We start from the raw sequence: 10,142 nt of genomic DNA, 5'->3' as shown, positions 1-10,142 counted from the left end.
AGAATAGAAAGAAAAGAGAAATGTTGCAATGATTCTTATTACTCCAAGGATGGATGAGAAATCTCCTAGAGAAAGTATTGCAATGTTTGGCATAATTTAGAAATGTGAATTATTTACTTTCTGGGAAAAAAGGGTACTATACTCCTTGGACATTTTCTGCAGAAGAGAACAACTTTAAAAGGCATAAGGAGCATGCAACGTAGAGGACAATTCTGTGCACAACAGGGGAAGGATGTGGTGCCTTTTAGAACAGTAAAGAGGCAGCAAATATATGCGCCATGTGGACTCCTTCCAGCAGCCAGGGCAGCATTCACCTGATTGTCAGAAGCAGTGTGCACGACCAGCTTGGAACAAAGTTGCCAGCACTCAACATGAGTGAAATCAGGCTTAAAATGCCCAGTTCATCTCTAACAGGTATTCATTCACCTGTTCTCAGATAGTTCAGTCTAGAAAAATGCACAGACCCAAATTCTCCAGCGTGTTTTAAATGCTTCCCCTTGTAGAGAAGTTCAGTCTGCTAATTAGACATGACAATGCTGGATTAGACAACCAATACCCAAATTTACTACTGCCTGCTATAAGTTGCTTTTGGCAGTGTTCAGTGTCAGAAGCAATAGCATTAGCTCTGCTCCTTTCTCACACTCCAGATGATAGAAGCTTTCAGGAAGATGAATTAAATTCCACTAACAGAAGGAGAAAAAAGGGATCTAAATATCTGGAGAGAGCCCCAGTGAAAGTCCCCTTGGGTTATTTCAAAATGATGCTCTACCAGTACGCGCAGCAATGTGCTGGTGCATGATCCTGAACCAAAAACTCAGTCAGATCTAGAAGCAGGAGGCCACCTGCCCCTTGGCAAAGAGTGCACAGCTCCTGCGTCTCTGTTTTGGCAGCTGCAAAGGTCCGTGGGGACATGTGTTGGCATTAGCTCCTCTGTTATCCATCACCTGGTACTGCACCAGCTGGCCCACGCCTGCCTGATACCCCGTGTGGTCTGCAGCCCTGCACAGTGGCTCTGGGGGCCCCTGACACCCCAGGGAGCCCACAACACCCTCCTGCACGTCCCCGTCTCCGCAGCCTGCTCCAGCAGGTGAGCAGGTGAGTTTGCCTCATGGCATCAGTCCAGGTGGCCACCCCTGCTCACCCACCCCATGTCCAGCTGGAAGCTGCACCCACCGGCAAGACAAAAGCAGGAGCAGTTGGGTAAATACCTCATCTGCGAGGGACCCCTGTATGCCCTCACTGTGCTTATTCATTGGCCACAAGATGGTGCTTTTTTACTTCCCATCAGCTCAGAGCAGAGGATGGGCAAAATTCATAACCTTTCCTGGGCCCACATGGTGCTTGTGTCCATTATTTGTACTGGAAAAACAAACCACTAGAAAATAATCTGCAAAATTAAAGCCCCAAAACTCTATAATGACATGAAGACAGTCTACAATAAATTATCCTCAGATATTTCTTTCTCAGAAATTTCTTCCCCTTTTGCCTTTACTTGCAAAGTACACTCCCAAAGCCTTCATTTGCACACAGCTTAAAAAAAAAAAAAGAAGAACCCTAATTGTTAACGAAAACACACACTGACAAACATCTGAAAACATCAGAATCAAACTAGAGTCATGATGATACTGCCTCGTAAACAAGAATACAAACACTTGTGCATGACTGATGTGTATTGTCTTGGCTGACTGAATACTAAGTAACTTGGGTTTGATACCACTCACACATGCTGCACCAACATTATATTTCCCGCCAGCTTTCAGCATTGCTTAGAATGGCAATGTAATTAAAATGGAAAGGTAAGTACATTAGAAGCCATACTTTCCCTTATTAAATGCTAATTCCAAAATAGATTTTCTCCTGGGGTAGAAGTTTTGGTTTATTTAAGAGCTGACAAGTTTGCGTAATATTATCAAGAACAGCATTTTTAAAAAATGGAAGCAATTTCTTCCGCTTGTTCACGGTCAGTCAAAGCAACTGACATGCTTCTAGTGGCTCTGCAATGCCTTCTACTGTGTTCACTGTGTTAAAATTTAAAAAATTAAAATATTAGTGTTTACACCCCTAGTTTTGTCTTGTTTCAATACTAATCTGCTTCTCCTAAAGGTCTGAGCAACCCAGTTTTCTGGTGAAGGGTTTCTATCTCTTCACATCACAGAGAAAGACGTAAGGGTCCCCACCTTTTGTCTTATTCACCCTTGCTTTCATAGTGCGATGGCCCTCTGTCCTTTAGAGGCATATTTATTTGGTGAGTGTATTGCATTGCTGTGCAGTAGAGATCTCAATGAGAAAAGAGACAGAAGATACAACAGGCATAGATCTTGAGATACAAAAATAACTATTTCTTCCTAAGGAAAAAAAAAAACCCAACAAACAAACCAAAAAACATATATCAAAAACATCATCCAACCTTCTTCCAACCAGGCCAATGTAAAATGCAGCACCAAGGCTACTAGAATCTCGTTTACAATATTAGGTTTGTGATTTGGTGTAGAATATCAGTCTGAGGAAATCCCTTTGGCTGACAGAAAAAAATGCATATCTTTGTGAAACTGAAAAGCAGGACTAATAGTTTTTAGAAGACGTGGACACTATGGCTGTCAAACAATCACATGATGCAGCCTCAGGTGTCTCTCAGCAGAGAATGGCTGTAAATGGAAAAAAACCAAACTGCCTGAGCATTTCGACTTTAAAGCCAGAACGGGCCCGTGAACATTGCCTGGCTTCTCATTGAATATAAACTATTAAATTACATGTATGGTAGCCAGGTGATCTCAGCGTATGATCCCCACTTTGTGCAAAGGGAAGTGGGGAAAAACACCTGAAACCTGGCCAAGAAGGCTTCTGGGCTCCAAAATTGGCATTGGGTCTAACCTAACCCGATCCTTGTACAAACCCAGGGCAGTGGTTCGCCACGTGGGTATAGTATACCCAGTTGGGGCCAATCTCAGACATTTTGGAGGAAAATGGAAAAAAGCGCCAGACTATCTCCGGGCAACAGATTTGCAGGCCAAGTCTGAACATCCCTCCTTTGCCCATTGAGGCACTGGAACTTTTGCCTCTACAGTGGTTTATATCTTCTATGAGGTCTGCTTTGTACACTGACTTACCAGGGCTGAAATGTTCCCCAAGGAGTAAAATTATAGCCACAAATGAGCATGGTATGGAAGCACCGTCACTGGGCAGCCTTCCTGGCTATGTCTACATCTCGTTGACCATGCTTCTCTTTCTGCTGTTACACCTGCAGCAGAGACAGACAGAGATATCATGAGAGCCTTAACCTCTACTGTGCGCCGCGAGGTGATCTTCATCTGAACTCATGAAGCAGATTTTAGAGTCCGGCCATGGAGCACAAAACAAATCTAAACAAATATCTGACTCAGCTATTAAACTGAAACAGCAGCAGCTTTGAGGAGGAAGTTGGCAGCACCACTTAGCAGTCCATGGATTGCTTCCAGCTACCCTCTTCTCCACTCAGTCTAATTATTTATCCCTGATCCCTAAATAGACTCGTCTCAGGATTGCTTAAAAGAAATGTACATCTCCCTAGCTCCACTTTCTCCTCCTTTCTAATTCACTTTTTCAACCTTAGACAGAAATCTACAGAGTATGTCAGGCCATTTCATCTGAACTACATAAAAACATTTAGTTTTAAACCACCCCTGATGAAGTTTGTCACTATGGTTTTATTAAATGTAGCTATGGCTTCTTTCTATTTTTCTAGCAGAAGTCTCACTAAGTGCTGTCTTTTTTGCTTTTTTTTTTTTTCCCCTCCTTTCTCTTGAGCTACTGCTTTATGAATATATATAAAAGGCAGCTATTCTTCCTATTCTGAACTTTTGACTCAAATCCTGGTAGCTATAGTGAATGAGGCTATGGCAGATCAATGGGCCATCTGATCTGCAATGATGTTGGCTTAGTGCCAAATGTTTCCATAGTGTGTTCAAATGAAAAAAAAAAAAAATCAGTTTCTCAATCCAAGTGTATCTAAAATACTTTTTTTAATTTTGCATAAATTCACAAATGATACAATATTGAGGTGGGTTTTTTCTTTTTTTTTTTTTTAAACATACTGTACAATCAGGTTAGTTAAGTGTTTTACATCAAGGCACAGCACACCATATAATACACATATGCCTTGCCAGGCAGCAGTTTAGTATAATCCCCGAGTTTTGGCAGTAGTGCCAGGATAAGTAGCATGGATCACATAAGCTGGAAGATAAATAAATAATAGATGCTGTCACATTTTATTTGAAATAGAGTTGCATATAAAAAGAATATACAATAATTTAACTTTAATAGTTAGATTCTCTTATACTATACATAACAGAAGTGTTTTCATTTGTATTAAATAAAACATTTTCAATATTAGGATGCAAAATGAATCGTCTTTTTGGCTGTTGATTTATGAAGAAGGCTTGCTCTCTTTAGAAATTAAAGTTGAATTTTCAGTTTCATGGCAATCTGAAAGAAAGAAAACCAGAGTTAGATATGTTGATAATGAAATGTTACTGGTAAATTAAGCAATTAATTCCAACCAAACTGTCACATTTAATGCGCTGTGAAGCTAGTTATCTAAGCAGAAGATCTACAAGAGCTCTTCACCGTCGAAACATGCTGCTGTTATATTTGTAACTTTTTTTTTTTATACTGTTACTTGCCCTGCTTTCTCAGAGATTATCGTTGTAGGTCTGTTGTTACTCCAGCAAAACCAAAATTCTAATAGTGCCACAGGTTGCCTGCATCACAGATTCTGTTTATTGCAATGTATTTACCATATTCACATTACAATTCAGCTTTTTATATTTGAACGCTTCTTCTTCGCCTGCCGAAGGCCTTGGATCCCACATTGGTTGGTACGAAGTTGTTCTTGCCCACTCCTCCTGACCTGCTCAGGAAGTCCGCCAGACGATGGGTCACACAGGTTGCTGTGTTGCATGCCCTCTTCTGTGCTGTTACACTGCTTTTCAAAAGGAAAATAAAGAGTTAGTTCCCAAAGTATCTACCTTGCATACAATGAAGTGTCAGTAAGGGATGCTTTGCCTAGGAAAGATTCTTCTACAGAAGAAAAAGCAGGCTTGCTGTGCAGCAGGCATTTGCAACTTCTGTGTGCACAGCTTACAAGCTCTAAAAGATGCATCTTCATGTTTTTCTAAGTGTCAGGCTCCGTTTACAAAAGGTGGCTGAGCTGCTCCTTTCTTGGGCAACTGGACTGAAGGCTAAGCCAAGCCAGATTTTCAGCAGCACCTGAGCCATTGCCAGCCTCCAGCAAGTCATTATGACCACAGAGAGGTGGCGAGGAGGTCCAGGTCTGGAGCATTTAACCAATCCCCACTTTAAGCAGCTTACACCTGCCTTTTGTTTGTAGTGCTGCAGAAGGACAGGAGCGGATGCTGATCTTCAACTTCTCACTTCAACACCTATGCTCCATAATATGCAGAAAACACATGAAACCCCTAGCATCAGATGACTACAGGAGCTTTGTCAGCGACTCTGGTAGGGCTGGACCTGCACAGCAGCCGACCAGTTGCTTTCAGAGCAGCACCACACATAAACATACTGCTTCCATGTATTTAATGGGAATGTGGGAGCTCCTCCTTCCTGGAGTTAGACCCCCGTCTAGTACAGCACTTCACCGTGGGAGCAGTTCACAGACTTCAACAGAAATAGTCCTGTGCCCAGAGTTCAGCCTACAGCTAATAATTTTGCTAGACAGGGGACTTCAAGGCATACACATTCACACAGTCCTTGCTTGAAGCAGTTTTCTACTAAAGCAATGACTTTTTCTGGCAGTAGGAGGGATTTTTCTCAGATAACGGTAATGAACTATCTTGTAATGCTTAACAACAAATACTGTTCATAACATTAATGCCAATTTTTTGGAACAGGCCTCTGATTACAAGACACACACAGTGTTACAACAGCAGAACTGTTAAGAAATCTGGTTTTGCCTCTTAATTTACAATTCAGCTACATTATATTTTCTTGAATTAATACCAATATTTTAAAGATACCCAGGTTTTGAATACACTAAAGACCTATTCTAAAGTAAGAAGGAAAAAGGAAAAGAACACAAAATTCTTACCTGGAAGTTTTCAGTGTCCACTTTTAACCAGGATTACATTTCTAGTTTGTTTGAACAAATCTGTACGAGCCTTTCCTGATTCCTTTGCTTGTCAGGATCCTTACTAACAGGGTTGCATGCATGCCTGATTACATCAATACATATGAATGTATGTGTAAAACCTCAATTTCTAAGTTCTCTTTCAACTTTTCTAGAATTACTGGCATTGCCTCTCTTGAACATTAAGACAACTTGTAAAATATTTCTAGCCATATCTAGAAATCCCACATTCTAGAACAAGTTATTAAACCAAGCAGATCTCTAATCCTTATAGAAAAATAGGTTTATTGAACAAGTGCACGGGCAGGCACAAAAGAAGAGTCTACTTGTACATTTAGCAGCCAGAAATGAAGAGCCTTGTTTAGAATTCCTTTAAATCAGTGTCTAAGAAAATAATTTGAAATCTCAAGGCAGTGCTGTTCATTTTTATTTATTTATTTTTTCCCCTAGCTTGGTATGCATGTTATGTTCTCTGTCTTCCTAACATTAGGTCCACCTCAAACATTCTCTGTCGAAAACAGAATCAAAATAACATAGCAAAGTTAGCAATCAAAGTTAGATCCACATGCATCAGGCTAAAAAAAGGGAGAAGGGGAGAAATAAGCATGTCTAGTTGTTTCCTAGGGGTTCCCCATAGTTTGCATAGCGTTCGTGTTCCAGGTCACTCAGCACATTCCGTTTCTTGCCAGGAGTTCCAGCCCCGACGTCAGTGCGAGGGTAAGTTTGCAATTTGTGCAATTCTTGAGACAGTTTGCCCAGCACACAAGTACTCAGACTGGCACAGCGTTTGGAAATAGGTCTATCCAGGCTGCAGGGGGGAAAAAAAAAAAACATGCCCAAAGGAAGAATAATCTCAAACATGCATGTTCATGCATTTCCTCCCTAGATAAATATCTGCAGTTAGGAAACTTAAAAAATAATAGTAAAAAATAATCCCTCCACACCACATTCCATGCAAGGAAGGTTCATACAAATGCAGTCAGAAGGAAAACACTGTTTTTCAATGAATTTAACTTTGTTGGAAAAGCAAGTTCATTAGCCATTTGGATGCTCACAGTTAGGGGTCAGGAAGCTTTACTTCCCATGTATCCAGCATGCTGTTCAGTCTCTCATACATCACCACCATGCTTTGCAATACATAACCCCGTTTGGATAATGCAAATGCTCTTGCATGCCTTTGGTCTACGGGGGAGAGTGGGCTGCGTGCATTAGGAGGAACGCGTCCCCTCTGCCAGGGGCTTTCCATGCCGTACAACAGCATGCACTTTCACGACAGAGAATCCAAGAGTGACTGAATGGCCCCTAACACTCCCACTAGGAAGACATACCTTTTGCTGCCATATTTTAACACAACCCCCTCATTCAAGCTCAAATCGCCCTCTACTTTCAATTGTAAAGACAGACAGAAGCAGGTTAACTAGGTGGAAGCCATTCTCCCCATACCAGCATCAGGATGTCTCTGCAGTATCATCCTTTACCAGTTGGGTGGTCCCAGTTAGCCATAACACCAAGAAAAGAAGAAAAAACATCTTGACCTGCAGATCGTCTGCTCAGATGGCTTTTGCTAAATATCAAACATATAGCACTCCTCCATTGCCTTTCTCCTGCCCCAGGGCTGCAGTCCTTACCTGTTCCCCTCAGAGGCTTGCTCCAGCTCTTCCGCTGTCATCTGTATGAACTCTTTCACCAGCGCATTTAATAGCCTCCGAGCTTCGTAATCACTGAGCATCACTCGGTCCGTTACGGACTCCAAGCCGGGTCTAAGCAGAGGCAAGCAAAGCAGGATGAATAAAACCCACATTGCTGCGGAGAGCCACGCACAGGAGAGGGGTTTGTCATGCGTGACCGCATGTCACTGACAGCATCTTTCACCGCTGTGAACGCATAGACCATCCTCATGCACAGCATCGGGCGCTTTATAATAGGACTGGATGATCTTAAAGGTCTTTTCCAACCTAAACGATTCTGTAAGTGTTGTTTAAAAAGCCACAGTGTCAAAAATAGCATCAAAAGAAGCCAGCTTTCTTACTCACCGCGCTCTAATTCCCTCCTAGATCTCTAGAGGCTCTTAAGTATTTTCGTACCATTCGGATATAGCACTTGCCAACAGGACCAGCTTCTTACCTGACTGGGGCTGCCTGGAAGCTGTCCATCTGGCACACAACCAAGGCATAAACAGCAAGGAAAGATGAGATCTTCAGCACAACCATGATTTCCTCCCTACAACAAAGAGGTACATCAAGCAATGGCTGTTTTCCAACCCTCTCAATCCTGTAAGACCTGCTAAAGAGGTCATCATTTCCTAGCTACAAGTAGCACAAATACTTGCAGCTTTTTTTCCTTTTTTAACATTACCTTTACCTTTCTTTTGATTGTTGCTACTGCGCTTTGGTTTTTTTCAGAATTTTTAAAGATAACTTAGCACTATCACAGGGGATAAAATTGCAGCTTTTCAGAGCTGCAGCCCTGTACAGCTAGCTGCATTCAACTTAAGGCAGGCTTTCCCTCAACTAGGTGGAGAACACATTCCTGTAACTACCGCACGCAATGTCATATTCAGTATGTTCAACGTGAACAGGCACAGTTATGGGATAAGAGTCACAAGAAAAAAAAAAAGTGCTTAGCGTTTAATATTCTTAAGAATGAAGTGCCACTGCTACCGCTTTACCTGAAACTGCTTGCTTCTTGGCAATTAGCACGCTGATTCGGATTACACACACGGTTCGGATTACACTATAAGAATTAAGTAGTTTAGTTTCAACAAAAGAATTCTACTCTGAACCCAGAGAAAGGGTAAGTTAAAAATGAGTCATTAGAACAAAATCTCTAATGAAATGTATAATTGAAGATACCTGCTCTGAGATACACCTGTTTTTCCTCACAGCATCAGTACCTTCGACTCGAGGAAGCCCATCCTTAGCTACCGCACCAGCCCCGTTTTTGCGAGCTCCCAGCTCTCGACGCGGCTCGCACCGTCCACGCTTCGCCCCGCTTCCCCACGGGTCCCCGCGGCGCCCAGCACCGGCAGAGCCCCCGGCCGCGCAGCGGGGACAGCTCTGCACCGAGCGGCGTCCTGCACGCCCGGCGGGACACCCCGCAACGCGCGAGACGGCCGGCTAACTTCCTCCCACCCTCCGGGGCTCGCTTCCTTGCACACGCGTGTGCCCACGCGTACACAAAGCACATGAGCGAAGGCGCGGCGGCGGCGGCGGCGCGCAAAGCTCCGCGCCCCGGCGGAGAAACGGGGCTGAGGCGGGGCGGGGCGCCCCACGCAGGGGGCCGCGGCGGGCGGTGCGGTGCGGTGCGCGGCGCTTACCGGCGGAGCTGCGCGGAGCGGCGCGGAGCAGGGTGCGGGTGGCGCCGCCGAGCCGCGGTACCGCGCGCTGCCCGCCGCCGCCCCTTTATACCTGCCGCCGCGGCAGCCTGCGTGGGCGCCCGCGCGGGCCCGCCAGCCAATCACCGCCCCGGCCGCCCGACGGCGCCCGGCCCGCCATTGGGCGCCAAAGCCCGGCTCGGCGCTGACGTCATGCCCCGCACCGCGAGCGTCCCATTCACAAAAAAAAAAAAAAAAAAAAAAAAATTCGGCGGGGGCCGAGGCGCCGCCGGGGGCACTGCGGGGTGCGGGGGGGGGGGGGGGTATTCACGCCGCGCGGCCCGGCCCCGCTCCCCCCCCGCGATCGCTCGCGCGTGGCGACCTCTGCAGCGGCGGCACCGCATTGCAGAGCGGGGGCCGCCCCCTCCCCGGGACTGCCCCCCCCCCCCCCGCCCGGCAGCCGCCGCCGTTGCAGCGGGGAGCCCCGGTTGTGCCCAGCCGCCCCTCCCGGCGCCCCGACAGCAGCTGCGCTTGGGCGGGCGGGGGGGTCCCGCGCGGGCGGGGGCCGGGGCCGGAGGGGGTGCGCAGCGGGGCAGGGGCACCGCGCACGGACGTGCCCGCGGCCGCCGCCGAGGCGGGCGGGGCGGCGCTGCCCCCGGCCCGCAGCGTGCACCCCCGGGCCCCCCTCGCTTCCACGGGAGGGGGCGC

The 10,142-nt window shown here is 45.8% G+C and overlaps 1 protein-coding gene across 3 annotated transcripts; it reads right to left on the bottom strand.

The window, feature by feature from the left end:
• Nucleotides 1-4,797: 4,797 nt before the first annotated feature.
• Nucleotides 4,798-8,337, bottom strand: CALCB (calcitonin related polypeptide beta). 3 transcript variants are annotated; one of them, XM_009488496.2, is made up of 3 exons: nt 8,246-8,331; nt 7,750-7,881; nt 4,798-4,960 (listed from the first exon to the last, which is right to left on the bottom strand). In XM_009488496.2, the coding sequence occupies exons 1-3, from the start codon at nt 8,329-8,331 to the stop codon at nt 4,798-4,800; spliced, it is 381 nt and encodes a 126-aa protein (XP_009486771.1). The 3 variants fall into 3 exon arrangements, with proteins under 3 accessions (XP_009486771.1, XP_009486773.1, XP_009486770.1); XM_009488498.2 differs by having other exon boundaries at nt 4,798-4,957; XM_009488495.2 differs by lacking the exon at nt 4,798-4,960 and adding an exon at nt 6,731-6,929 and having other exon boundaries at nt 8,246-8,337.
• Between the last annotated feature and the right edge of the window lie 1,805 nt (nt 8,338-10,142).

Source organism: Pelecanus crispus, chromosome 6, assembly GCF_030463565.1.
Source record: "Pelecanus crispus isolate bPelCri1 chromosome 6, bPelCri1.pri, whole genome shotgun sequence".
In the NCBI taxonomy this organism is placed as follows: Eukaryota; Metazoa; Chordata; class Aves; order Pelecaniformes; family Pelecanidae; genus Pelecanus; species Pelecanus crispus.
The sequence above is the reverse complement of the archived record's forward strand: the minus strand, read 5'-3'. Positions and strand labels throughout refer to the sequence as shown.